The 27,320-nt window shown below is 52.9% G+C and overlaps 1 protein-coding gene across 1 annotated transcript in view; it reads left to right on the top strand.

The window, feature by feature from the left end:
- Ttc7a (tetratricopeptide repeat domain 7A) overlaps nucleotides 1-27,320 on the top strand; it is a 115,459-nt gene that overhangs the window by 42,366 nt on the left and 45,773 nt on the right. The window contains exons 7-11 of the mRNA XM_045137642.1: nucleotides 3,135-3,239; nucleotides 12,549-12,666; nucleotides 14,414-14,471; nucleotides 15,311-15,383; nucleotides 22,635-22,795. Of these exons, the coding sequence (XP_044993577.1) occupies nucleotides 3,135-3,239; nucleotides 12,549-12,666; nucleotides 14,414-14,471; nucleotides 15,311-15,383; nucleotides 22,635-22,795 (515 nt within the window). The remainder of the gene's footprint in view (nucleotides 1-3,134; nucleotides 3,240-12,548; nucleotides 12,667-14,413; nucleotides 14,472-15,310; nucleotides 15,384-22,634; nucleotides 22,796-27,320) is intronic.

Raw genomic sequence — 27,320 nt, 5'->3', positions numbered from 1 at the left:
CCCTTGGAAAAGTGGAAAAGCCCTCTCTCTCTCTTCCCCCCGGCCCCCCTTCTCTCTCTCTACATATATAGTTTTTTTAATTTTTTTTTAATTTTTATTTATTTGAGAGCGACAGACACAGAGAGAAAGACAGATAGAGGGAGAGAGAGAGAATGGGCGTGCCAGGGCTTCCAGCCTCTGCAAACGAACTCCAGACGCGTGCGCCCCCTTGTGCATCTGGCTAACGTGGGACCTGGGGAACCGAGCCTCGAACCGGGATCCTTAGGCTTCACAGGCAAGCGCTTAACCACTGAGCCATCTCTCCAGCCCTATATATATAGTTTTAATTTCTTTCTTCTTTTTGTTTTTTTGAGATAGGGTTTCACTCTAGCTCAGACTGACCTGGAAATTCACTATGTAGTCTCAGGGTGGCCTCGAACTCATGGCGATCCTCCTACCTCTGCCTCCCGAGTGCTGGGATCAAAGGTGTACACCAGCACATTCAGCCCTAATTTTATATATGTGTGTGTGTGTGTGTGTGTGTATGAAAGAGCAATGGCAGACAGAGAAAGAATGGGCACACCAGGGCCTCAGCTGCTACAAGTGAACTCCAGACGCATGTACCACCTTGTGCATCTGGCCTCTGTGGGAATCGAACCTGGATCCTTTTGGCTTTGCAGGCAAGTGCCTTAACCATTGAGCCATCTCTCCAGCCGTTAGCTTTAGTTTCTAAGGTGGCTCCTGTAAGCTCTGGGTTCAGGGAAGGTGTCAAAATCCTTTGTTTCCTGAGAGGGGTCTTCCAACCCCTCCTTGCAGGGAGTCACCTGGATCTGAAGGACCAGCCACAGCCTAGCACCCTCCCCAGGCTTCGGAAGTATGTTTCCTGGCTCGGCCCCTTCAGGAGCCAACAAGGTAGCCACAGGAAGTTAGGACGTCAGTGACTCCTTCTCAAGTGTTGGAGACGCTGGGTTCCACCCACCCATGTCCTCAGTACGGTGGGAGACCGTTATGGAAGGCATTCTCCAACCCCCTGGGGACTGGTGTGTGCCAGATCCGTTTTCCCGACTGTCCCCACAGTCATCCGAGGCCAGGATGGTCACCCAAATTCTGTACCTTCTAGAAGGTGAGACTGGGCAGGTATATAAATAGGGCCTGGTGCCTCACTCCGCAGGAAGGAATAACGGATGAGTTCTGTGACATGATTTAGCTTGTTCCTTGCTCTCCATGCTGCAATTGCACTGGCTGTGTTGCTAGGGAACCAGCATGACCAAAAAAATAAAAAATAAAAAAACCCGCTGCTCCTACTGCTGAGTCCTGAGACGGCTCCTTAAATAGCAGCATTTTTTGGTCTCCGTGGGGGTGGGGGTGGGGTGGGAAGGGAAGGAGTGGTTGGACCACGGAGGGTCATGGCTAGAGATTTCCATATTAACAGGATGCAAAGGTCAGGTCAGGGGAGGCCGAGGAGAAGCCCAAGATGACAGGGCTGTGTGGATAGAGGAGGCTGTGGGGAGAATCATGGCATTCCCAAGAGAGGGTCTCTGAAGGAGGTGGGGTCTGGCAACTTCTGCAAGCCACTCACACAGTCTTTCATCAATTTTATTTTAAAGATTAGCACTATCTTTATTTAAAAAAATATTTTAGGACTGGGGAGATGGCTTAGTGGTTAAGCGCTTGCCTGTGAAGCCTAAGGACCCCCCGGTTCGAGGCTCGATTCCCCAAAACCCACGTTAGCCAGATGCACAAGGGGGCGCGCGTGTCTGGAGTTTGTTTGCAGCGGCCGGAGGCCCTGGCGCGCCCATTCTCTCTCTCTGTCTGACTCTTTCTCTCTCTGTCTGTCGCTTTCAAATAAATAAATAAAAATAAACGCACACAAAGTTTATTTTTATTTATTCATTTGAGAGACAAAGAGAGAGAGAATGGGTGCTCCAGGGCCTCCACCCACTGCAAACCAACTCTAGACGCGCGCGCCACCCTGTGCGTGTATCTTATGTGGGTCCTGGGGAACGGAACCGAGGTCCTTTGACTTTGCAGGCAAGCACCTTAACTGCTAAGCCGTCTCTCCAGTCCCTACTCACACAGTCTTTCTTGCTGCAGCCCACAGAGAGCCCCCTGTGTGCTCTCCTAGGGGGTCTGCTTCAGCTGGTCTATTCTTGTGCTTTGTCTGTGGCTGGAGGCTTGGAGCTCTGAGTGGTGGCTCTGAGATAGTGGAGCCTTTAAGAAGTGGGACTTATGGGCTGGAGGGATGGCTTAGCGGTTAAGGCATTTGCCTGCAAAGCCAAAGGACCCAGGTTTGATTCCCCAGGATCCACATTAGCCAGACACACAATGTGGCACATGCGTCTGGAATTTGTTTGCAGTGGGCTGGAGGCCCTGGTGCGCCCATTCTCTCTCTCTCTCTTTTTCTCTCTCTGTTTGTCTTTCTCTCTGTCAAATAAATAAATAGAATATTAATTTGAAAAGAAATGGGATCTAGAGGGAGTTGATTAGGCTACTGGGTGTGTGCCCTCATAGAATAGATGTATTTAACCCTCTTGTCTCCTGAGAAGCCGTAAGGGATGGTGGCATCTGTCTTCTCAGCCTTTCTGTGGTCTCCTTAGAGGCCTTGATCCCGCTTCCCACCATGACTCCATAAGCCAAACCCTGTCATGAGCCCAGGGCAGACCCTCAGTGAGGACTTGCAGTTTCATACATCTAAGGTCCCTTCTCTTTCTTTCTTTCTTTCTTTCTTTCTTTTTTTTTCGAGGTAGGGTCTCACTCTAGCCCAGGCTGACCTGGAATTCACTATGGAGTCTCAGTGTGGCCTCGAACTCACGGCGATCCTCCTACCTCTGCCTCCCGCGTGCTGGGGTTAAAGGTGTGCGCCACCACGCCTGGCTTTCTGTGGCTCTTACCTGAATTCCTTCTCAAGAGTTTCCATGTGTTAAGGGTCATGGCTTTCATTCTCCAATCAAGGGCACCAAGGTCCAGCAGATAGACTAGCCAGTTGTAAGCATCACCTAGACTCCCCCCCCCCCACATCCGTTCCACAAGGTCCTCCCTGGCTCTTGGAAGACAAGGGGTGCAGACCTAGGGCCAGCTGTTGGAGGAGCTCCCCGAGAAGGCACAGGGGACCTACGACAGCCAGTGATGGTGTGTGTCTGCTCTCTCTTCCACAGTCTGCCTACGCCGTGTCGCTGCTGCGTGAGTGCATGAAGCTGCGGCCCTCTGATCCCACCGTGCCCCTGATGGCTGCCAAAGTCTGCCTCGGGACCCTGCACTGGGTACGTGAGCTGGGGGGGGGGGCGCAGAGCGGGCCGGGGGGGTTGCAGCCAGCAGCTATGAGATGAGAGGTACCCGGCATAGAAGCAAGGGTGCCGGTTGTATTTAGGGGTGGGAGGAAGGCTTTGGAGGACCCCAATCAGAATGGTGTGCTGTCGGTGGGTTCCACCTTGAAATGTGATATATCCACTGAGTCAGACAGGGGAAGCTAGGGCTGCCACCACGTGCCCAGCAAGTGGGCAAGAAGACCTCAGAGTTGCTTGGATCCAATCTGATGTTTGAGAGTTTTCAGATGACCCCCCAAGGCTAACAGTGAAGATTCTGGAAGGCATGATGTTCAGGGGGCGGCGGGGGGCGGTGGATGGTACAACCAGCCCTGGCTCCTAGGCCAAGCAGACACGGCCTCTCTGTAGCCCCTTCCTTGCTTGTGGCTAGAGTTCCCCAGGTTCCTTCCCGAAGCCTCCATGCCTGCTGACCTACTGTGTGCTGACACAGGTCTTAGGAGTTGTACCTCAAAGGGTGTCCACTTTTCAGCTGGAGGGCTTCACAGGGTGCTTGAGAAAGGTGCCCCGTGGGTCAGCCGCTTGAAGCAGTAAAGACCACAGGGCCAGGAACTATCCCCCCCCCGCCACGAGCCCCAGGGCAGGAAGGACGTGTTTCTGCACTGACATCTGCTCTTAACTTTGAGCTCACCATCGGATAATTTTGGCTTACTTAGGACCCATTCTGCAACGTCCCTTTTTCTATCTGAGTGACGCAGAGCCAGGGCCTCAACCCTCTAACTTGTCACCTGGTACCCCACATATTCTCTCCCACAGGCCAAGGAGCCCCCCCCCCATTCCTTCCAATGCACTCCAGGCCCAGGGTGAGCCAACACTTGGATGTGGGTGGCACGCAGAGGTTGGCAGAGCAGAGTGGCCCAGGAGTGAGCCCATGCAGTGGAAGGCGGTGGGAACTAGAGGAACAGAGACAGGCTCCCCAGTCCCCCCTAAAGCTCACTCCTAACATGAACCCCAAAATACCTATATCTCTGGGAGTGAGGCAGGGGAGGGCGTCTGAGCTCCCCGAGGCTGCCAGCTCTGAGGAGCTACGGGTCCACCCAGCCAACGGCGCCCATGCCAGGAAGCCCTAAATTTAGGTCTTCCCACTGTGGAGGAGTTTTTTTTTTTTTTTTTTCCTTCTTCTTCTTCTTCCCCCTCCACAGCATAATTACAGTAATTATGTGTGTTCAGATTACATGGTAATAAAATTAGGATCAAATCAGTCCAAATTGAAATCAGATGAGTTTAGGAGCAAAGTAATCAATGACAACATAAATAGAGAAGTCCTCCTTTTGGACTTAAACATGCAGACTAGTCGTGAGAAAAGGGGTGCAGGGGAAGTTGGTTAACAAGGGCTGAGAGCGCGTTTGAGTGTCAAGGGTTGGAGCTGGTGGATAAATCAGGCGCAGGCCCTGCTGGCCAGTGGGGGAGGGGATTGTGCCTGCAGACCCCTGGACCTCTTGAAGCCTGGTTTGGACCCACCTTGAATTATATATACTGTGGTGGGTTTCTCTGTGCTTCTGCAGGACAGAACTGTTCCCTCTTTTTTTGTTTTATTTTTTGAGGTAGGGGCTCACTCTAGCCCAGGCTGACTTGGAATTCACTATGGAGTCTCAGGGAGGCCTTGAACTCACGGCGATCCTCCTACCTCTGCCTCCCGAGTGCTGGGGTTAAAGGTGTGCGCCACCACACCTGGATTTAGTTCGGGTTTTTTTTTGTTGTTTGTTTGTTTGTTTGTTTTCGGTCTTTCGATGTACAGTCTCATTCTAGCCCGGCTGACCTGGAATTCATTATGGAGTCTCAGGGTGGCCATGAATTCATGGCGATCCTCCTACCTCTGCCTCCTGAATGCTGGGATTAAAGATGTGCATCACCACGCCCAGATTTCTTTCTTTTTGATTTTTTTGATGTAGTCTCATCCTAGCCCAGGCTGACCTGGAATTTACTGTGAAGTCTCAGGGTGGCCTCAAACTCAGGGCGATCCTCCTACCTCTACCTCCCTAGTGCTGGGATTAGAGGCGTGCACCACCACACTCGGCTCCTTTTTTTTTTTTTTTAATTTTTTTTGGGTACTTTTATTTATTTGAGAGTGACAGACAGAGAGAGAAAGAGTCAGATAGAGATAGAGAATGGGCATGCCAGGGCCTCCAGCCCCTGCAAACGAACTCCAGGGACACGTGTGCCCCTTTGTGCATCTGGCTAACGTGAGTCCTGGGGAATTGAACCTGGGTCCTTTGGCCTTACAGACAAATGCTTTAACCACTAAGCCATCCCTCCAACCCCATTTCCTCTTTTGAGACCCCACCCAGGAGCCTCTCCTCTTCACTAGGAGTTTTGCCCAGTATGGGCTTGCTCTCAGTTAAGTGGGCAGATTGTGCCACCAACTCTGTCTCGCACTTAATCCCCCCCCCCCCAAGAGATGACTGTACCTAGAAGGTTCTACTGTAACTCTTGTTGGGAGTTACAGTGGCTAGGCAGGTGGGACCAGGTGGGAAGTTTGTATTTGGCTCGGTGGACCCCTGGCCCTCTGTGGCTAATTCTTTTCCTGGTTGGCACAGAACCAAGAGCAGGCTGTGAGGTGACCAAGGGCAGCGACTATGCACTGTGGTTGGGAGACAGGCAACTGGCATTCTGCCCCCAAGACCACAGGGAGAAAGGACAGGGGATAGGAATCTAGCGTGAACCATTTGGCCTGGGTTGTGGAGGCTGGAAACTGGGACATGCGGGAAAACAAGTTGTACTGGGCAAAAAAAACCTGTCTGGGTAGCCATGTGCCCTGAGGCAGGGCACCTGCTGTCCCTGCATCCTGTCATTGTGCCCAGCGACAGCGTAGGACACTCCAGGCTGAGACCGAAGCTGAGTCAGAGAGAAAGGTTGGCCCCACTGTGGACTGGCAAGAGGGTGTTACATGAACCCATGTCGACTGTTGGGGGCTTTGCAGCAGAACGCTCAGGTCTTGAACAGGTTGAGGGTTGGGGGGTAGTATAGCCCCCCCCCACTTCTTCAGGGCTTACTTAGCTTGGAGGCTCCTGGGGTGGGGGAGGGTCCCCAAGGTTTTCACCTAGGACAGTGCTGAAACCAGAGAGGCCTGTGTGGCGGCTTCCTGTCTTGGCATGACCAGTATTGTGCCAAGATCCTCATTTTTTTGAAGTAGATGGAGAGGGAGATACTGGTGTACTGTTTTTTGGGGTTTTTTTTGTATCCCCTCCAAACACTATTGTTTAAGAGTTGGGGGCTAGAGAGATGGTTAAGCAGTCAAGCACTTGCCTATGAAGCCTAAGGACCCTGGTTCGAGGCTCGATTCCCCAGGTCCCACGTTAGCCAGATGCACAAGGGGGCACATGCGTCCGGAGTTCATTTGCAGTGGCTGGATGCCCTGGCGCACCCATTCTCTCTCTCTCTCCTTCTCCCTCTTTCTCTCTCTGTGTGTCGCTCTCAAATAAATAAAAATGAAACATATTTTAAAAGTTGGAACCCCTGTATGAAAAGATAGAGAATGGGGTGGGCTCTTATGTTGTGTTATACACAGCATAAGATGTCCACTTGGAATGCTTTATCTGCAGAGGTCTGCAGTGAGCTTCTCTTGAGGCACACGTGCCCTGGTTGGGGGCACCAAAGGCTGTGGCAAAAGCACAGGCTATGGAAGAGAATGCGTCAGGTTCAAGTCCCCTCCTGAGCCTACTTGTACACAAGCTGTGTGACTTTGGGGAGTCATGAGCTCTCTCCATGCCTGGGTTTCCTCATGTGTCATCTGGGGACAGTCCTGTCCCACTGCTAACAGTGGCTGTGAACCTCTGGAGTAAGAGGGACCCCCCTGGCACACTGCGGGTAAGCTAGCAGATGGTAACTGTGGCTCTCTCAGCCTTGACAGAATGGTAAACGTGGGGCGGGTATGCCTTTGCGAGTTTGCCTTCAGGTTGCAAATTCCAGGCTTGGCGGGACCTGGGAGATGGATCGTTCAGGAGACAGGGGCACGTGAATGCCAGCTCTCCTGCCACCACCTTGCAGAAGTTAGAAAGCACGTGCTCTGGGCCGAAGAGGTGGCTCAATGGATTCAGTACTTTCCACTCAACTTTTTAAAAAATATTTTTTGTAAGCCGGGCGTGGCGGCGCACGCCTTTAATCCCGGCACTCGGGAGGCAGAGGTAGGAGGATCGCCGTGAGTTCGAGGCCACCCTGAGACTCCATAGTGAATTCCAGGTCAGCCTGGGCTACAGTGAGACCCTATATTGAAAAACAAAACAAAACAAAAATATATATATATATAATTTATTTGAAAGAAAGAGGCAGAGAGAGAGAATGGGCGCGCCAGGGCCTCCAACCACTGCAGACGAACTCCAGACACACACACACACACACGCCTCCTTGTGCATCTGGTTTACGTGGGTCCCGGAGAGTCGAACCAGGGTCCTTTGGCTTTGCAGGCAAATGCCTTCACCGCTAAGCCATCTCTCCAGCCCCTCCCCACCCCCGCCACCACTCAACTCTTAAGTACCCAACTTTAGATCCCCAGACCCCCACGTAGAAGCCAGAACCTGTGGCAGGCTTCTGTAATCCCAGCACTCCTGCAGGGACAATGGAGGCGGAGTAGAGATGGGAGAATTTCCTGGAAACTCACAAGTAGAGCGGTAAACAGGGGGAACTGGGGGGCGGGGAGGACCGTGTCTGCAAACAAAGTTAAAGGTCTGCCCTCCACATGTGTACCCACACTTACATGTGTGGAAGGAAGGGAGGAGAATGGAAAAGGAAAAGGAAAAGGAAAAGGAAGGACAGGACAGGACAGGAAAAGGAAAAGGAAAGGAAAGGAAAGGAAAAGGAAAAGGAAAAGGAAAAGGAATAGGAAAAGGAAAGGAAAGAAGGAAAGCACATGTTCTTTCTGGGACGAGGGGACTGGGTTTTCCACAAAGCAGCAGCTATATCCCTATGGGAAGGCATTCAGGAAAAACAGGAACTATCATGAGAAAGAGTCCTACAGGCCCATAAAGGGGGGCTCTTTCCAGATCCCAGGGACAGAGGAGGAGAGTGGAGAATATGGGGGTGAGCACACTTTGGCCCCCTGAAGATGGATGAGGCTGGCCTTTGAGATGGGAAGCAGCCCTGAGCTCCACCTAGTGTGCCAGCTCTGAGCCTGCTGTGCAGGGACCAAAGTAGGAAACACAGAGGGGCTGGGGAATGGCCCAGAGGTTAAAGGCATTTGCTTGCAAAGCCTGCTGGCCTGAGCTTAATTCCAAAGCCATCCACATAAAGCCACGTGCAAAAAAAAAAAAAAAAAGTGGCACAAGCATCCAGGGTTCATTTGCAGCCTTGGCACACCCATACCTATGTGCATCAATAAATAAGTAGCTAAATATTATTTTTTAAAGAAACACACAGAGATAGAGGAACTTGGGAGATTTCAGAATGTTTCCTTATTTATAAAGATCAAAACCAAGCCATCAAAATGTTACACTACTGAAAGTATCCTTTTTCTCATGTCAGAAATAAGAAAATAGGGCCGGGGAGATAGCTTAGTGGTTAAGGTGCTTGCCTGCAGAGCCAAAGGACCTAGGTTCGATTCCCCAGGACCCACGTTAGCCAGATTCACAAGGGGCGCATGCGTCTGGTGTACCTTTGCAACAGCTAGAGGCCTTGGCGTTTTCATTCTCTCTTTATCTGTGTCTCTCTCAAATAAATACATAAAAATAAAATATTTTTTTTTCTTTTTTTTCTCAGGTAGGGTCTCACTCTAGCCCAGGCTGGCCTGGAATTCACTATGGAGTCTCAGGGTGGCCTCAAACTCACGGCGATCCTCCTACCTCTGCCTCCCGAGTGCTGGGATTAAAGGCGTGCGCCACCACGCCCGTCAAAAATAAAATATTTTTTAAAAAAGAGAAAGAAATAAGAAAAATAAGGCAGGTGTGGTGGCGCACGCCTTTAATCCCATCACTCGGGAGGCAGAGGTAGGAAGATGGATGTGAGTTCAAGGCCACTCTGAGACTACAGAGTGAATTCCAGGTCAACCTGGGCTAGAGCGAGGACCCTACCTTGAACCCCTCCTCACCCTAGAAAGAAAGAAAGAAAGAAAGAAAGAAAGGAAGGAAGGAAGGAAGGAAGGAAGGAAGGAAGGAAGGAAGGAAGGAAGAAGGCAGGCAGGCAGGCAAGCAAGCAAGAAAGAAAGAAGAAAAATGAAAAATTGCAGAGGGCAGCCGTGAATCTGCAGAAATGCCAGTTCCTAGCTGGGCGACTGTAGTGGGTCCCAATAAGCTCCCTGGGCCTCAGGACTTCCCTTCTGTGGCACACCTAGGGGCATCATCTGTGGTGCGCCGTAACGGCATGCCAGACAGACTCCAGTCTGTCCGGAATCCCAGAAGTAACGAGGGCCTTCCATGGGTATCCGCGACGCCGAGGTTGTCTGGATACCCTAGATGAGAAAGGCCTTAGAAACCGTGCATCCTGGAAGGGGCTGTAGCAGTTGGTGGGCAGGGGAAGTGGGGGGGGGGGTGACAAGAACACTGGCAACCCTTCAGTGAGAAGCATTTTGACAAGCTGGGAGGGCCCAGTGCCACAAGCTGATCTGCTTTTAGAAGCAGCAACCTCCACAAGAGCCCCCAGTGGCTGAGCTGCGAGGACGCAGAAGGAAGTGTGGGCGTCTGGAAAGGGCACCTGAGGGCCTGGGCACAGGAGGAAGGCAGCAGGCATCGAAGGTGTTGGGCAGCTCCCAACCGTCAGGTTAGAATGGAGGTGGTGGGACCCGCTGGTTGTGAGGTAGAATAGAATACCTAAGGAAAAGGGGAGTGAACACGAGAGAAGAGCCGGTGGCTCATGACGCATGAGAAGGGCTAGAGTCGGTGACGGTGATGGGTCTTTAGGTCAGGTGCATGTGGGTCAGAGAGCTTCAGTGGCCCAACGGGGCAGACTGAACATGGCTCAGAGTCCCGCAGGCCTGCCCTGTGCAAAAAAAAAAAGGGGGGGTGCTGGAGAGATGGCTTAGCGGTTAAGGCACTTGCCTGCAAAGCCTAAGGACCCATGTTTGACTCTCCAGACGCCGCTTAAGCCAGGCATGAAAGTGACGCAGGTGTAAGGTTGCACATGCGCACTAGGTGGTGTAAGCGTCTAGAATTCAACTGCAGTGACTGAACCCTGGCATGCCAATTCTCTCTCTCTCATAAAAAATAAAAAATAAACCCGGCGTGGTGGCACACGCTTCTAATCCCAGCACTTGGGAGGCAGAGGTAGGAGGATCGCCGTGAGTTCGAGGCCACCCTGAGAATACATAGTGAAATCCAGGTCAGCCTGGGCTGGAGTGAAACCCTACCTTGAAAAACCAAAAGTAAATAAATAAATAAACTTTAAAAAAATAAAAGGACATTAGGCAGACAGTAGTATCCCTCTCTGGATTACAAAAAGCCTTTGATATCACTTGCAGATTTGTCAGTGAGATGATGTGTGAGATTGTACATATGAATATACACACAAGGCCGGAGAGATGGCTCAGCAGTTAAGGCGCTTGCCTGTGAACTCTTAAGGACCCAGGTTCGCCTCCCTAGGACCCACATAAGCCAGACGCATGAGGTGGCACATGCATCTGGAGCTCATTTGCAGTGGCTGGAGGACCAGGTGCGCCCTTTCCCTCTCTGTCTGCCTCCCACTCTCAAATAAATAAGCCGGGCGTGGTGGCACACGCCTTTAATCCCACCACTCGGGAGGCAGATCACTGTGAGCTCGAGGCCACCCTGAGACTACATAGTGAATTCCAGGTCAGCCTGGGCTAAAGTGAGACCCTCCCTCGAAAAACCAAAAAAAAAAAAAAAAAAAAAATCAAAATGTTGACAACATAGGAACATGGTATATTCAGCCTTGTGAGTTTTTTATTCTCCTTCTCTGCATAATGGGTTTTCCGATTTTTCAGGTTTGGGGGATTCTTCATTTTATTTTATTTTTATTTTTTGAAATTAAGTAATTTATTTATTTGAGAGACTGAGAGAGAGAAAGAGGCAGATAGACAAAGAGAGAGAATGGACTCACGCCAGGGCCTCTAGCCACTGCAAATGACGCATGTGCCACCCTGTGCATCTGGCTTATGTGGGTCCTGGGGAGTTGAACCTGTGTCCTTTGGCTTTGTAGGCAAACTCCTTAACCACTAAGCCATCTCCTCAGCCCTTATTTTTCTTTTTTGTGTATAGCCGATCAAGGCTGTACTCAGCCTAGTCATCTCCCCATGGCTAATGGCTTCTGCCTTGGGGTCTCCATTCCAAACTCCAGGGGGAGACATTTCCTTTATGCATCCGGCCGGAGCAAGGCAGGGACAGTGCCAGCTTTGATGCCAGAGGCCAAGATGGTTGTGAATGTAACCCCTGTCCCCAGCCCCCCCGGGTTAATCAGTTTTGTGAACCAGCCTCTGGCTAGAAGAGACACCCATGATTGAGGCGCGGTCCTCTGGTGGTGTGGGGAGACAGGGCTGGATTTGGTGTGTTCCGCTTCTTGCCTTAGGGCTGGTGGGGGGGTATGTGAAGGACACAGCCCCGGCCCCTCTGGGCGCTGTGTTCCAGGTGACCCACGTGCAGGCATTCCACTGTGCCAGGTTCGCAGGTGGGCAAGGAGCATTGGAAGAGGCACATGAGTATGACAACGGGCAGAGTTGCCGTTCCCAAACCCGCTGCCAGCCTGGCTGCTGGATGCTTCCGAATGCCCACGAGGTCTGCCTCCCGTGCCCTCTCCTTGTGCCCCGCGTTATGTGTGATGGGTGCACACGTGACTCATGCCACTTGGTTCTTTTCCAACTGCAGCAGTTCCCCCCCCCCCACCCCGCCCACCCACACACACTCCCAGAACACAAACAGCCCAGGGCCTTTTTCTCTTGGAAGTTCACGCTCCCTGGCACATGGCCCCAGTGCCCAGCACCCTGCTCTGCCTCCCCGCTGGCTACTGAGTGCGGGTCCTACGGAGGTCACGTGAGAAAGGAGCTGCACACGCTCGCCTGTCTTGGGTTCGTGCTCTGGGCACGGTTATCTCTGGGGCAAGGAAATCCTCTCCCTGGGAGAGGTGGCTCCCAGGACTTTGAGCCACAGGCTCCTTGGAAGCGGGTGTGGGTCCAGGGACCCCCTTGCTAATAGAACAAGCAGCTAATTCGTCTTCAGTCCTCAGTTGTCATGTGGCATGGACTGGCCACCTGGCCTCTCTGGTCACGCATGCAACTCGCAGTCAGGAATGCCTTTCCTATCTCCGCCGGCTCAGCTGTGTCCCCGGCTAGTGACGGCCCCCCCCCCCCACGTCTGCCTCTCCCCGTTGCAGCTGGAGGAGGCGGAGCACTTTGCCACGATGGTGATCGAACTTGGAGAGGAAGCTGGCGAGTTCCTCCCCAAGGGCTACCTAGCCCTGGGCCTCACCTACAGCCTGCAGGCCACTGATGGTGAGTGCCAGGAGCCCTTCTGCTTAGGGGGGTGACTCGGGCTTCCCAGCTGCCTCAGAGGCATCTGCTCCCATTGGTGGCTCCTCTCTGCCACATTCCCCACAGACTCAAGCCCTCCTTTGGGATGAACACACCCGGTTGCACCCATGCACACACATTACCAGCTCCCTTTCCACCCCCTGCGTCAGACTGCCCCCAACCTGCCGTCCCTTCCTCACGGACCCAGGTCTGTCACGGCGGGTCCCTGTCCCAGCCGCAATCCGGCCCATGCCAGGGCCCCCCGTGTCTCTGTGTGCAATGCCATCAGACCTCCAGCCCACGGCGGCCCCTTCTGCATCTCGCAGGCCAGCCTTTATTCTGAGCACCTCAGCAGTCTCTGGGGTCTTTGAAGTCTCCCTTCCTTCACCCGTGGCACACTGCCCAGGATGTGCAAGTGTGTCTCGGGTGCTTGTGCCTAGCTGATAACCCCAGCCCTGCCGGCCCAGCCCATGCGCTTGCCGACTGAGCAGGCAGCCACCCGCTTCTATGTCCTTGAAGTCTGAGAGGAGGGTGTTTTGGCCCCTACGCAGTCCTTGCCCATCTACCTCTCAGTGCCAGGCTCTGGGAACAAGGCCTCATAGTCACATAGGCCTCCTCCTCCTCCTCCTCCTCCCACACCAACAACCATAGGATCTTCAGGTACCAGGCATCGCTTTGTGGGCCAGTGAGGGGTCATCTGTCCCTCGATTGCAATCTGCTTTCATCAAAGCAGCCTCCTGTGTCTTTTTTTTTAAATTTTTTTTAAAATTTATTTGTTTGAGAGCAACAGACACAGAGAGAAAGACAGATAGAGGGAGAGAGAGAGAATGGGCGCGCCAGGGCTTCCAGCCTCTGCAAACGAACTCCAGACGCGTGCGCCCCCTTGTGCATCTGGCTAACGTGGGACCTGGGGAACCGAGCCTTGAGCCGGGGTCCTTAGGCTTCACAGGCAAGCGCTTAACCGCTAAGCCATCTCTCCAGCCCTTTTTTTAAAAAATTTTTTATTTTATTTATTTATTTATTTGAGACAGAGAGGGGGAAGAGAGAGAGTGAGTGAATGAGAATGAGCATGCCAGGGACTCTAGCCCCTGCAAATGAACTCCAGATGCATGTACCGCCACGTGCATCTGGCTTATGTGGGGCCTGGAGAATCAGACCTGGGTCCTTGGGCTTCGCAGGCATGCGCCTTAACCGCTAAGCCGTCTCTCCAGCCTGTGTTTTGAGCCCTGGTGGGCAACGGCAGCATCCACGGCTGTCTGAAACTGGGGCACCTGATGGCCCTCTGCGCTTGCTTCTCCCCAGGGAGACTCTGGATGGGGACATGGTGTGTGTGTGTGTGTGTGTGTGTGTGTGTGTGTGTGTGTGTGTGTGTGTGTGTGTGTAGGGGGGCCTGGATATGATCATGGGAAAACTTCCCTGTGCCAAAGCTAAGAACATCAGGGGCCCTGCCCTGAAAGCCTGACGCCTTTTCCAGGGGAGGTAGTGAGGCTCTGTTCAAGCAACGCCCAGGTGGGGAAGGAAGCCCAGGGGCACTTGTCACCAGCCAAAGAGGCGGCCTTTTCTCAAGGCCTGGTCCTCAAGGGTGGAAAGCCCGGGTCATGAAGGATAATAGGCTTAGGCCCACGTGGTAGGGAAGGACCCTGGTGTTTGACATGCCCTGGGGGGGGGGATGGGCCAGGGAGAGGTCAGAACTCTTCAGTGAGCCCTGAATCCCTCCTGTCTCCTGCAGCCACCTTGAAGTCCAGGCAAGATGAACTGCACTGCAAGGCTCTGCGGACGCTGGAGAGGTGAGCTGATGCCCATGAGTCGCAAAGTCCCCTCCTGCCCCAGTGGCGTAGTGGGTGGCACCTTCACGTGCTTTCCCTCAAGGGACCCTCCAATGAGGCCACCTTCTGTGAAAGGGAGGTTTCTGTCTCCCTTTTTCTTGATCTTTCTTTTTAAATTTTTTTTTAAATATTTTTTTTTGTTCATTTATTCATTTATTTATTTATTTATTTATTTATTTATTTATTTATTTGAGAGCGACAGACACAGGGAGAAAGACAGATAGAGGGAGAGAGAGCATGGGCGCGCCAGGGCTTCCAGCCTCTGCAAACGAACTCCAGACACGTGCGCCCCCTTGTGCATCTGGCTAACGTGGGACCTGGGGAACCGAGCCTGGAACCGGGGTCCTTAGGCTTCACAGGCAAGCGCTTAACCGCTAAGCCATCTCTCCAGCCCTCTTTTTAAAATTTTTAAAAATATTTTATTTATTTGACAGAGAGAAAGGGGGGGGGGAGAGAGAGAGAGAGAATGGGCACGCCAGGGCCTCCAGCCACAGCCAACGAACTCCAGACGCGTGCGCCCCCTTGTGCATCTGGCTATCGTGGGCCCTGGGGAATCGAACCTGGGTCCTTTGGCTTTGCAGGCAAGTGCCTTAATAGCTAAGCCATCTCTCCAGCCCTCTTTTGTTGTTGGTACTGCTTTTGAGGTAGGGTCTCACTGTAGCTCAGGTTGATCTGGAATTCACTATGTAGTCTCAGGGTGGTCTTGAACTCACAGTGATCCTCCTACCTCTGCCTCCCGAGTGGTGGGATTAAAGGCGTGCTGTGAATGACTTTTCATCTCTCCCCCTCCCCCCATGCAGAGCCCAAGAACTGGCACCCGACGACCCCCAGATCACCCTCTGCGTCTCCCTGCAGCTGGCCCTCGTGAGACAGGTGGGTTGTCACAGTCCCTAACCCCAGGTCCCCAGAGGCTGCTGTCCCCCTCCGTCATCGGAAACGTGACCTCGCTGAGCCTCGGCGTCCTTACGTGCCACGTGAACACCTTTGCGCCCCTCCTCAAAGGGACTAGTGAAGACGCTGTGCATGTGGGGTCCCTAGGTCATTGCAGTCTCCTGGGAAGCGGCTCAGTGTCCACAAGAGCATTTGCTTCTGTCCTGCCCCTCGCTGACCTGGAAGTGGGGCTGTTTCCGTACGACCCTGAGCTTTTCCCCCGATCCTGCGGACCCTGGTCTCTGGAGCCCAGCAGCTTCTTGCTGTCTGCCAACCACTGCTGCTCCAAGACCATCACCACTACCCACCACCTATGGCTCTCCAGGGAGACCTGCCTTTTTCCCATACTAAACAGTGAGCTCAGGTGCAGAGGGGACCCTGGATGCCATGGCGTTCTCCTGCCCCATGTCCCCCAGCACTCGGGAGGCAGAGGTAGGAGGATCTCTGTGAGTTTGAGGCCATCCTGGGACTACATAGTGAATTCCAGGTCAGCCTGGGCTAGAGTGAAACTCTACCTTGAACACACACGCACGCACACACACACACACACACACACACACACGATCTCCTGTGCTCTCGTGTGTTCTGCAACACCTAGGCTCCAGGCCTCTTTGGTCGTTTATTTTAAATTTTATTTTATTATTTATTTATTTGACAGAGAAAGAGGGCAAGAGAGAGAGAGAGGGAGAATGGGAGCACCAGGGCCTCCAGCCACTGCAAACAAACTCCAGATGTGTGCGCCCCCTTGTGCATCTGGCTAATGTGGGTCCTGGGGAATCGAACAGGCGTCCTTTGGCTTTGCAGGCAAACGCCTTAGCTGCTAAGCCATCTCTCCAGACTGTCTTTGGTAGTCTTGACCCAGTGTGTGTTGATTCAGAATACTGTGACTGCTTAGGGACTGCAGACAACCTGAACTTCAGCTCCACTGTCCCCACCTGTCACCAGGAAACAGGCCAAGCTACATCATCCTGGGCGCCCTGGCTGGAGGTGGGCATGGGGGTTCATATCTGTAAGGCCAGTACTCAGGAGGCTGAGGCGGAAAGAGGACAAGATTGAGGCCAGCCTGTGCTGGAGTTACGGGTCAGCCTAGGCTTTATAGCTAGAGCCTGCCTCAACAGCTCAAATTGAAGAGAAAAAAGAATTCTATACTCACAGGTAGACAGGTAAGGGGGCCCCCTGGGTGCCATAGATGCTGCTTTCTGTCCCTTCTTTTTCTTTTTCTTTTTCTTTTTTTTTTTTTTTTTTCGAGGTAGGGTCTCACTCTAGCCCAGGCTGACCTGGAATTCACTATGATGTCTCAGGGTGGCCTCGAACTCACAGCAATCCTCCTACCTCTGCCTCCCGAGTGCTGGGATTAAAGGCGGGCGCCACCACGCCTAGCATTGTCCCTTCTTTTTAAAAAGTATTTATTTATTATTTACTTGAGTCATGGAGAGAGAGAATGGACACACCCAGGCCTCTAGCCACTCCAAATGAACTCCAGACGCATGCACCACCTTGTGCATCTGGCTTATATGGATACAGGGGAATCGAACCTGGGTCCTTAGGCTTCTTAGGCAAGCGCCTTAACCACTAAGCCAGCTCTCTAGCCCACTTTCACTCCTTTCTGACTGACTGATGAGAGGGTGACTGAATCCTGATTCATGCCTTAGAGAATGAGGGTCTTCTGAACTCACTACCTAGGAACTGGCAGAGCTAGCTAGGGGTCTTTTATCCAAAGCCCACCCAAAGGGCCCACCGTACCCCAGTTAAGAAGCTTTGGCCTTTTGTTGGAGACAGAGCTTTGGGCACGTTGAACCCAGCCAGCAGGCTGGTGGTACTGTCACACCTGCCTTCCCTCAGTTTGATGAGCTGGTTTTCACCCAAACAGTAGAGGGCTGCCTTCTGCTGCTCTCAATCCACCGCTGCCCCCTCCCTGGAGCTCACATGGGCCCTTGCTCCTGGGACTCAACCTTTTTAAAAGAAAATATTTTTAATATTTTATTTTTATTTATTTATTTGACAGAGAAAGAGGGAGAGAGAGAGAGAATGAATGGGGAGCACCAGGGCCAACAGCCACTGCAAACATACTCTAGATGCGTGCGCCCCCTTGTGCATCTGGCTAACATGGGCCCTGGGGAATCGAACCTGGATCCTTTGGCTTTGCAGGCAAACACCTTAACTGTTAAACTATCCCTCCAGCCCTCCTCTCCCCCCCCCTTTTTTTTTTATTAGCTATGTACATACTCAGTGTATAAACACCAATGTTGGTCCCATCCTTATCCTCATCCCTGTTCCCCCCCCACACACTCCAAAGGGACCCTCCTCATTGGAGATGCCAGTTAACCCCATGGGGATTGTGGGTCCTGCATTGTGGGGACTCCTTCCCTTTTTTTAAAATTTTTTAAAAAATTATTTATTTATTTATTTGAGAGCGACAGACACAGAGAAAGACAGATAGAGGGAGAGAGAGAGAATGGAGAATGGGCGCGCCAGGGCTTCCAGCCTCTGCAAACGAACTCCAGACGCGTGCGCCCCCTTGTGCATCTGGCTAACGTGGGACCTGGGGAACCGAGCCTCGAACTGGGGTCCTTAGGCTTCCCAGGCAAGCGCTTAACTGCTAAGCCATCTCTCCAGCCCACTCCTTCCCTTTTTAATCTCACCTAAACCCTTGTCCCAGGCCCTGTGGGCCCAGCTCATCTTGTCAAGCTCGCCATCTCCATCTCCCCGAGTCTTGTTTCAGCCATTCTCCCCCCCCCCCCCCGAGCGTCCCTGCCGTCATTCCGCTGTCGTGGGCTGCTTCTCTCCTCTTCCTCTCGTACCACCCGCTCCCCCGTGACTCATCCCTTTGCCACCTCCACACTTACACCTACAATCCTGGCTTCCAGGCCCTGGACCCAACCTAGATTCCTGTGCCTTCTCTCTCCAGGAGCACACTTGGCTCCTGGGATCACAGACATGAAGCTACCTGACACTGCCGCTGTATTTTTAGCCCTCGGTAAAGGAACCTGGTGCTTTTCTTGTCAATCACATGAATGATGAACTTGTGGTGATGCACTTTGAACCTCTCTAATTATTCTTTTTTTTTAATATTTTTTTGTTCATTTTTTTATTTATTTATCTGAGAGTGGCAGACACAGAGAGAAAGACAGGTAGAGGGAGAGAGAGAGAATGGGCGCGCCAGGGCTTCCAGCCTCTGCAAACGAACTCCAGACGCGTGCGCCCCCTTGTGCATCTGGCTAACGTGGGACCTGGGGAACCGAGCCTCGAACCGGGGTCCTTAGGCTTCACAGGCAAGCGCTTAACCGCTAAGCCATCTCTCCAGCCCTCTCTAATTATTCTTCACCCCATCTCTGACGAACAGCGCCCATTCTCCAAGAGACAGAGACAGAGAGAGAAAGAGATGGCTGCCGGGCCGGTGAAGCCGGATGCTTGGTTTCCTTGGGGACCCCAGAGTTTTGGCAACGTGAAGTGGTTGGGAGCCCTGTGTGGATTCTAAGCTAGAATCCCATCCACCCTGCTTGGGTCTGTGCGGCCATCCATCAGGGCCCGATCAGCTCAAAACGTGGCTAGCTGCCCTGAACAGTGGAGGGCTATAGATTTGGCAAGCAAGTGCCTTTAATGGCTGAGCCATCTCCCCAGCCCATGGCTGGGCTTTCAATACTGAGCCGCGGTGATGGGGTCTGTTCTGGCAAAACCGCTGGAGCAGAAACGGCCTTGTGGACTCACAGAGAAGCTGAGCTGGTGGCGGCATTCATTTTCTCCCCTATACTCTCTTTGACTAGTTGACAATCCTGGGCCTGGCACCTGGTGTCCACGGCCTGCTCAGAAGCAAGACAGAGATCATATGAGAGTCTGGTGCCTTGAGGGCTCAAGGCCCCAAAGGAGCATGGGAGGCTGGGTGTCTGAAACAAGACTTTTCGTGTGTGTGGCAATATCCATGACTGGAAACAATATCTCATGGCAATGCCCTCCCTCCCCTCCACTTTTCCCTTTGCAACTCCACTCTCCGTCATATCCCCTCCCCATCTTAGTCAGTCTCTCTTTTATTTTGATGTCATCATCTTTTCCTCCTAGTATGAGGGTCTTGTGTAGGTAGTGTCGGGCACTGTGAGGTCGTGGATATCCAGGCCATTTTGTGTCTGGGGGGAGCATGTTGTAAGGAGTCCTACCCTTCCTTTGGCTCTTACAAACTTTCCCTCTTTTGCAATGGACCCTGAGCCTTGGAAGGTGTGATTGAGCTATTTCAGTACTGAGCACTCCTCTGTCACTTCTCAGCACCATGATGCCTTCTGAGTCACACCAAGGTCACTGCCATCTGAAAAGAGAAGCTTCTCTAACCAAATATGAGAGTAGCATATATATATATATATATATATATATATATATATATATATATATATATATATATGATTTCAGCCTGAGCTAGAGTGAAACCCTGCCTCAAAAAAAATGTTTTTAATGTGTTTATTTATTTGAGAAAGAGGAGAAAGAAGCAGAGAGAGAGAGAGAGAGAGAGTGGGCACACCAGGGCCTCTAGCCACTGCAAACAAACTCCAGATGCATGCGCCACCATGTGCACCTGGCTTACGTGGGACCTTGGAGAATCGATCCTAGGTCCTTAGGCTTCGCAGGCCAGTGCCTTAACCAGGAAGCCATCTCTCCAGCCCTCTTTTGGAGTCTTCAAGAGGGATTCCCACTCTGTGGTGTTGGTCTGTGCAGGACAAGTCTCATGCAGGGTTGTCACAGCCCTCTTCCGGCAGCAGCGGGCCTGGAAGTCAGGGCGGCGCTGCCCCCTTGCCATAGGAGCCACTGGAATGCATGTCCCCGTCCACATGATCCCAGAACCCAAGCTCTTGCCTGTGAGCCATCCGCCCGCCACATCAGGTTCTTTTGCCCAATGTGGCAAGAGCGGGACGTCTGTAACAGGGCCAGGCTTTTGTAGCCTTACTTCCTCTCTCTGGCTATGCCTGGTTACCCGGCCAGAGCATCCACACCTGCTCACCATAGGTGGCTGAGGAGAAGGAAGGAGATGGGTATTTCAACAGGAAGCAGAGCCCTAAGCTGAAGGTGCCACTCATGGAACCAGCACTGGGTGGAGTAGAGCACCTTAGGCATTCTGGGAAACTGGGGCCACATTGTGATGCCAGAAGTCTACAGGTGGGCAGGAGGGTGATGCGCTGTGGACCCTGAAATCACAGCTCAGAAAGAAGCCAGCTCAGACAGGCTGCATGTGTGAGCTCAGCAGGCTGGGCTACCTAGCTGGGCAATGCCAGGCTTCCCAGGATGGGAAGGAACATTTCCACAGAGGAGGGGGAGGAAGTACATTATCTGTGCCCACCTTAAGCACTTCAGAGGGTCCCGAAGAGGTAAGTCAGGTACCCACAAGAAACCGAACTCTGGGAGGCAGGAGCTGCTGGGTTCGAGTGACAGATACAGTCTTGTTTTCTAAAACACTCCAGCCGGGCCCCAAAGATTCAGATGGCAGGTGCCAGGTGACCCCAAGTGGGCTGGAAACAGGAGGTTCTGGGTACCTTTGGTGGAGAAGAAAGAGGTGGTATAGTGGACCACTTAGCAAGTCACATGGGCCAGCTTGAAGGGCTCCTCCAGGCATCAAGTGCGGGACGGGCCCGGCCTCCTTTGAAGAGCATTTGCATCGGCGGCTGCCAGCTTTCCTTTGACTCCCAAATGCTTGTGGAAACTTCCGCACACCCTGCCAAGCATTTTCGGGCCAGCTGACTTGGGCTGGTGATGCCCAGGTGGCATCGGAAGGAGGTTGAGCTGCATTCGGGGTAACAGCATGACCCGCCGGGGCTGTGTTGTGCTCAGAATGGCTTCTTCAAGAGAAGGGACCAGCTACACCCCGCCTCTGGGCCCAGTTAGGAGCAGAGATCTATTCCAGCAAGGTGGCGGGCAGCTGGGCAAAGGATGTGGCCCTGTGGATTATGCTAGCAAGCTGACTGCCCCACAGCTCGTTGCCACTTGTGGACAGGGCCGTGGGCACTTCAAACCACCAGTGCCCTCAGAGGCCAGGTCTCGTAAACCTTAGAGACCCGCTTGGCCATGTTGGCAGGAGCAGTAGATGCCATTCGCTGCTAAACCTGTCCTCTCCCCTCCGGGGCCAGCTGGCGGGACTTTCGGCGTGGTGGGAGCCTACCTTCCTTCGCATAGAGCTCTGTAAAGAGAGGGAAACAGAGGCCAATGCATGACGGCCAGGATTTAGTGTGGCTGCCCGCTGGTCTGTGCCCACACCTGGAGGTGGCGGTGGATTCCCAGGCCCTCCATGTGTGCTTTCCCGGCCCTGCGTGGGTCTCCTTGGTCTGTGTTATTCTAGAACTAGGCTTCGTAACGACTGAGTTCAGCCCCAAAAAGAACAAAAACAAAGTCTAGGGCTGGGCGTTGGTGGCACACGCCTTTAATCCCAGGGAGGCAGAGGTAGAAGGATTGCCGTGAGTTCAAGACCACCCTGAGAATTCCAGGTCAGCCTGAGCTAGAATGAGACCCTATCTTGAACCCCCCCCCACACACACACACAAAACCCAACAAATCCGGTATCTGACTAGGGTCCCACACTGCCATATAAAAGACAGTCTTCTCCCCGCCCCCTTTTAAATTTTATTTATTTATTTGACAGAGATAGAGGGAGAGGGGAAGCAAGAGAGAGAGAGTGAATGAATGGGTGCGCCAGGGCCTCCAGCCATTACAAACGAACTCCAGATGCGTGTGCACCCCCTTGTGCATCTGGCTAACGTAGGTCCTGGGGAATCAAACCTGGGTCCTTTGGCTTTGCAGGCAAATGCCTTAACCACTAAGCCATCCCTCCAGCCCTTCCCCTTTTTATTCCCACTTTCCTCTGCTGCCTCTCCCAGCCCTCAGTCACGCTGAACCTGCTGCCTGTAGTTCCTTTTTAACACCTCCCCCTGAGTGGGGACTCTGATGACTCCCATTGGCAGGGCTCCAGGAAAGGGCAGCCTCTCCCCTAAGACTTCCACGCCTCCCTCCCATCAGAAGTGTCTACACCCCAAAACCTGCTCTCTCAGGCATCCCCTTCAAAGGCTGTCAGCGGGGGCAGGGGGGTGCATGTTTTCTCACAGCAGCATCCCTTGCCTCCAATTCCCTGGAATCACTTGAGCTGAGCCAAGGGCTCCCTTCATGGCTGGCATCTGACACCGGGCCTGGGAAAGGTCCCTAACTTGACACGGTCTCCTCTGGCAGATCTCCAGCGCCATGGAGCAGCTGCAGAAGGCCCTGACCATGTGCAGGGGTGATGCCAACGCCCTCCACTTGCTGGCGCTGCTCTTCTCTGCCCAGAAGCACCACCAGCATGCCCTGGATGTCATCGACATGGCCCTCACAGAGCACCCGGAGAACTTCAAGTGAGTTCCTTGGGCACACTGCTGGGTGGGTCGGGCTGGCTGGCAATCTCACGAGCTCCCGTGCTCGTCCGGCTGGTGCCCGCGGTGAATGCCCGTTGCGTGGACTCTCCCTTGGGTAGAGAGAGACGAGGTGGGGCGGGCGTCATGAGCGGCTGCGATGTTGGGTGTCGAGAGAGCTGGGGTGCCGCTCCTTAGCCTCCATGGGGGCGCTGTGGGTCCGTGGGAGAGAATTGCTAGAAAGCGAGTGCGTGTGGCAACGCGTTAACACCTAGCCCTGGGCACTGCGTGAGTCTCCCGAGGGCACCAACGCGTGTGATTCATCATGATCAAAACGCAGCCAAGGACAGGGTTCTAACACTGGCTGAGTGCAGGCCAAGGGAGCCATTCCTCTGCCTTCTTCAAGCAGGCAAAATGCCTCCCTTTTGCTGGTAATTTGCCTCTCCAGGGCACCGGGAAACAAGAGCCAGGCAGGCCCAGCTGAGGCAGGAAGCTGTGTGGCTCTGGGAAAAGATTCTAGAGTGAAGTTATCGTCTGATGACCCGAACTTTGGCCTGCTTACCCTTGTCCCAGATTGTCCCCTACCTGTATCCCCCTAATTGCATCACGCCCAGTCCCCCAGCATCCTGTCCAGACAGGTTGACGCCACTCATAGCCAAGTATAGGCAGAGCGAGTGTGGCCTCCTCCATGGTCCATCTTTGTGGGATGGCCCTGATTCTGAGACTCGACCCAGGAGACAGGGGCAACATTGGAATCACTTTACTCTCTCAGGCACGTCACTAAGGAACTGTAAAACCAAGCAGTGTGCAGACAGGGATTAAATACCTTGCCTCGTGAATTCCAGGTGCAATACCATAAACAAACAATTATGATAATGTTTTGTTTTTTTGTTGTTGTTGTTGTTGTTGGTTTTTCGAGGTAGGGGTCTTGCTCTAGCCCAGGCTGACCTGGAACTCACTATGGAGTCTCCGGGTGGCTTCGAACTCACAGAGATCCTCCTACCTCTGCCTTCCGAGTGCTGGGGTTAAAGGCGTGTGCGCCACCACGCCTGGCTAGATAACTAACTTTTTAATATTAGTATTATTATTATTTCCAAAGAAAATACATAAAGTGACAAGGTCTCCAGGGCTTGTACCTCGCATTTTCCAAACTCTGTCTTCACACCTTTCTGTCAAGTCGGTCACTACCGCTGGGGTGCATAGCAATGTGTGTGTGCATGTGTGTGTGTGTGTTTGTGTGTGTGTATTTATTCACCTGCGTGTATCTGCGCGTGTCCATACACGTATGCGTGTTCATTCTGTCACCGATGCTCGCTGGGAACAAACAGCTCCAAAAGAAAAGCTAACGTCCTAGATGGGGAAGTGAAAGGGGCTTCCTTCCCACTGCACATGGGGGGCCCAAGGGGGAGGGGCGAGTGCATATCACAGAAGAACCCAAGGTGCTAGGTCAGGCTCAAGCTTAGATGCTGTGTTTGCAGCAACGCCTTTTCCATGGAAACCGAAACAGTGAAACGGGAACAAAATTGTTCTGGTAGCAACAAAGGGACATCTGTGCCCAGCCCAGTCAAACACCCTTGAATGTCCAGGTCCCCGCTAAGGACATCTTTCCATTCCTGCATCTGGTGTTTTTTCTTTTTTTTTCTTTTTCTTTTTGGTTTTGTTGTTCTTTTTTCTTTTTGCCACTCAGCACCTCTTCCTGGCTTCTGAGAGGAATGTTCTAGCAGACTGGTGTATTTCCCCTGGCCCACTGCAGGGCACGTCACCCATTCTTCTGGGTGGCCGCAGCGTAGGGACCAACGTCCCTCTGCAGATGAAAACGCCATCGCGCAGAAACCCGTGGGGTTAGCCGGAAATGTCGTGAAGTCCATTATGGGTCGGGGATCATTGAAAAAAAAAAAAATGTCATCGCTCTTCGACTGACCCTGCATCCTGCTTCTCCCAGCTGCTCCCTGGGCTGGAAACAGCCATGCATGGCCCCAGCTGTTGCCAAAGCAGTTCATTACACAACTGGTCCAGTAAATATCGCTCAGCCAAACAAACACACGCACACACACCAAACTCCCCTTCGCCCTGACCTGCTCGTCCCCAGCGAAGTCTGTTTCTAGGGGACACTTACAGGCCTGTGCTGTGAGTGAGATGCCTCCCTCCAAGGACCTTGCAGAGCAAGTCCTGATGACTAATAATTCCTCTCGAGGCATTTCCTCCTTGCCAGAGGGTATCAGTGCAGTGGACCACAAACCTGTCCCAGGGAGGAAGTTGGCAAGCTGGAGTAAGGGGTATTTGTTTTACCTGTCATTGTTTGGAGAGAGGAGCTAGCAGATGAATAATTCCCCATTTACGTGAGCTTATCTCTAGGTCCCTGTCCTTGTACGTCTGTCACTTATCCAAGCCACCTGCAGCAACATGTTCTTCCTCAAAAAAAGACACTAACTGTCTGGGGCTGGAGAAATGGCTTTAGCAGTTAAGGCACTTGCCTGCAAAGCCTAAAGAACTCATGTTCAAATCTCCAGGTCCCACGTAGCCAGGCTCACAGTGACGCAAGTGAACAATGCCGCACTTGCGCCACAAGGGGGCGCTTGCAACTGGAGTTGGTTCGCAGGGGCTGAAGGCTCTGGCATTGCCAATTCTCCTCTCGCCTCTTTGTCTAAATAAATAAATAAATAAACGATCTGTCCTACCTCTTGTGCTTCTGAGGTCCACTCTGAGACTAAAGGAGCTCATGATCTGACGGGCAGCTATGTCTGAGGTGGCAGTGTTGAGGGGGCAATGCCACCAACTGGACTATACTGGCACCCTGGGTGGAGTGTGCAGTGGGCCTGAAGTTGAGGAAGGAGGTAAGGGTGAGGCTGGGCCTGAGCCAGGAGGGGAACCAGAAGCTCTCGGTGCTAGAGATTGCTGGTCCCACACAGGTGCCATCCAGACACCAAAACCTGGCTTTTCATGGAGTCCAGCCTCTGCAAACCTTTCCACGTCGGGATCAGGGAACAAAGCCAAGAGGATCTTGAGCACCATGCTGCGGGGCGACCTCTAGTTAGCAAAGCTTGGGTTTAAAAAGGGGCAGGAAACGTGATGAGGCAGGGAGGGACTGATGGCCCCTGGGGGGCAGTGCAAACCTGGTACTGTGGGAACCAGACACCCTGGGCAGCTTCCTCAGATCTTGTGGGTTTCCGATTAAGCCCTGACCAGTCTGCCAAGGAGGTTCCAAGCCTGCAGGAGGTGGGGTGGGGGAGGTCGGTTCCCTGCGGGGAATGTGAAATTCTTTGGCGCTTTGGGTGAGGGAGGCAGCTGGGAAACCTGACCAGGGGCGGGCCAGGGACACCCAGGGTCAAGGGGAATAGACCATTGATAAGTGTAGTTCCTGAAGCCTTGGGCACTTGATGGTCAGTGGTTTTAGGTAACGAGATTCCTTGAGCTTGAGTCAGGCCCTTGTAGTAAGGTCACCATAGCAACCAAACAAAGCTCCTGGGGCGAATGATGGGAGCTTTCCAAAGACCAGGCTGTCAGTGACCTCTCTCGCCCATTCCTGGCAACTTTCCAGGCTAGCTTGCAGGCCCAGCTATACCTGGGCTGGCAGAGGGGCAGCTGCGTGCTCTGCCCTGCTCTGGTGGGCAGGGTGACCTCCCCACACCCCCACCTGTCAGAATAGGTATGTCTGGGTTAGCCTCTGCTGGCCCAGCTTTAGTCCCAGGGGACTGACTTGGGACATCTGGGGGAAGGTGTATTGTAGCCCCAGGATTTCTCCCCAGTTCTGGAACAATCCGGGCCTTCTCCACAAGCAAACCCCAGATAAACAAACAAGCCTCCCCATAGCCAGCTGCCCAAGGAAACACAAACTGTTTTGGGAAAATGTTGGAGTTGATAACTGGGGCATTAGGTGGGAGCGGACCACGGTTGGATCCAGTCGGGGCTAAACTTGAACCTCTGTGCACCTCTCTGAACTACCTGGCTGGGTTCACCCTATGTTTCAAGTTACACGTGACAGACTTCTGGTGGTGTGTAATCCACCGAGCAGAAGCCCAGAGCCCCGAGACTTCTGTAACGTTTCTGCTGTAAACCCAGTGTGTGTGTTTATTTGATTGTTCCATTAAAGATTGTGGCACATCGAGAGGATGCTTAAAATACCAGCACTTAGTTGAAGGGGTTGGAATCGAAGGTATTAACACAAACGTAGTTTATCACTTTACTGCGTTCATTAAACATACTTGGCTGCCGCAGCGCCTGGGGACAGCAGCCACCGCCGCTCACAGGCCATGTGTCCGAGGAAGTGCTAAGCCAGGCGTGATCGCTGGCAGCGTCAGGTCCTTTCCAAAGGTCAGCTCTCCCTCCGCTGAGCTGGGCTGACATTTCCCCTCCTCGATTGTCCCAAGAGCCACCTCCATGGTTTTGCTCAGTGTCATGTGAGGGATGGCAGATACCGCCCTCTCTGCCCTGCACACAAGGCAGGTTCTTGCGGGTCAGCACAAAGTGAGGAATCACAGGCGAGATACCAAAGCCCAGAACTTACCTTCATTCTATCTTAAAGGCTTTC

Source organism: Jaculus jaculus, chromosome 18, assembly GCF_020740685.1.
Source record: "Jaculus jaculus isolate mJacJac1 chromosome 18, mJacJac1.mat.Y.cur, whole genome shotgun sequence".
NCBI classification, from domain to species: Eukaryota; Metazoa; Chordata; class Mammalia; order Rodentia; family Dipodidae; genus Jaculus; species Jaculus jaculus.
Note: the sequence above shows the minus strand (reverse complement) of the source record. Positions and strands in the feature narration are given on the sequence as shown.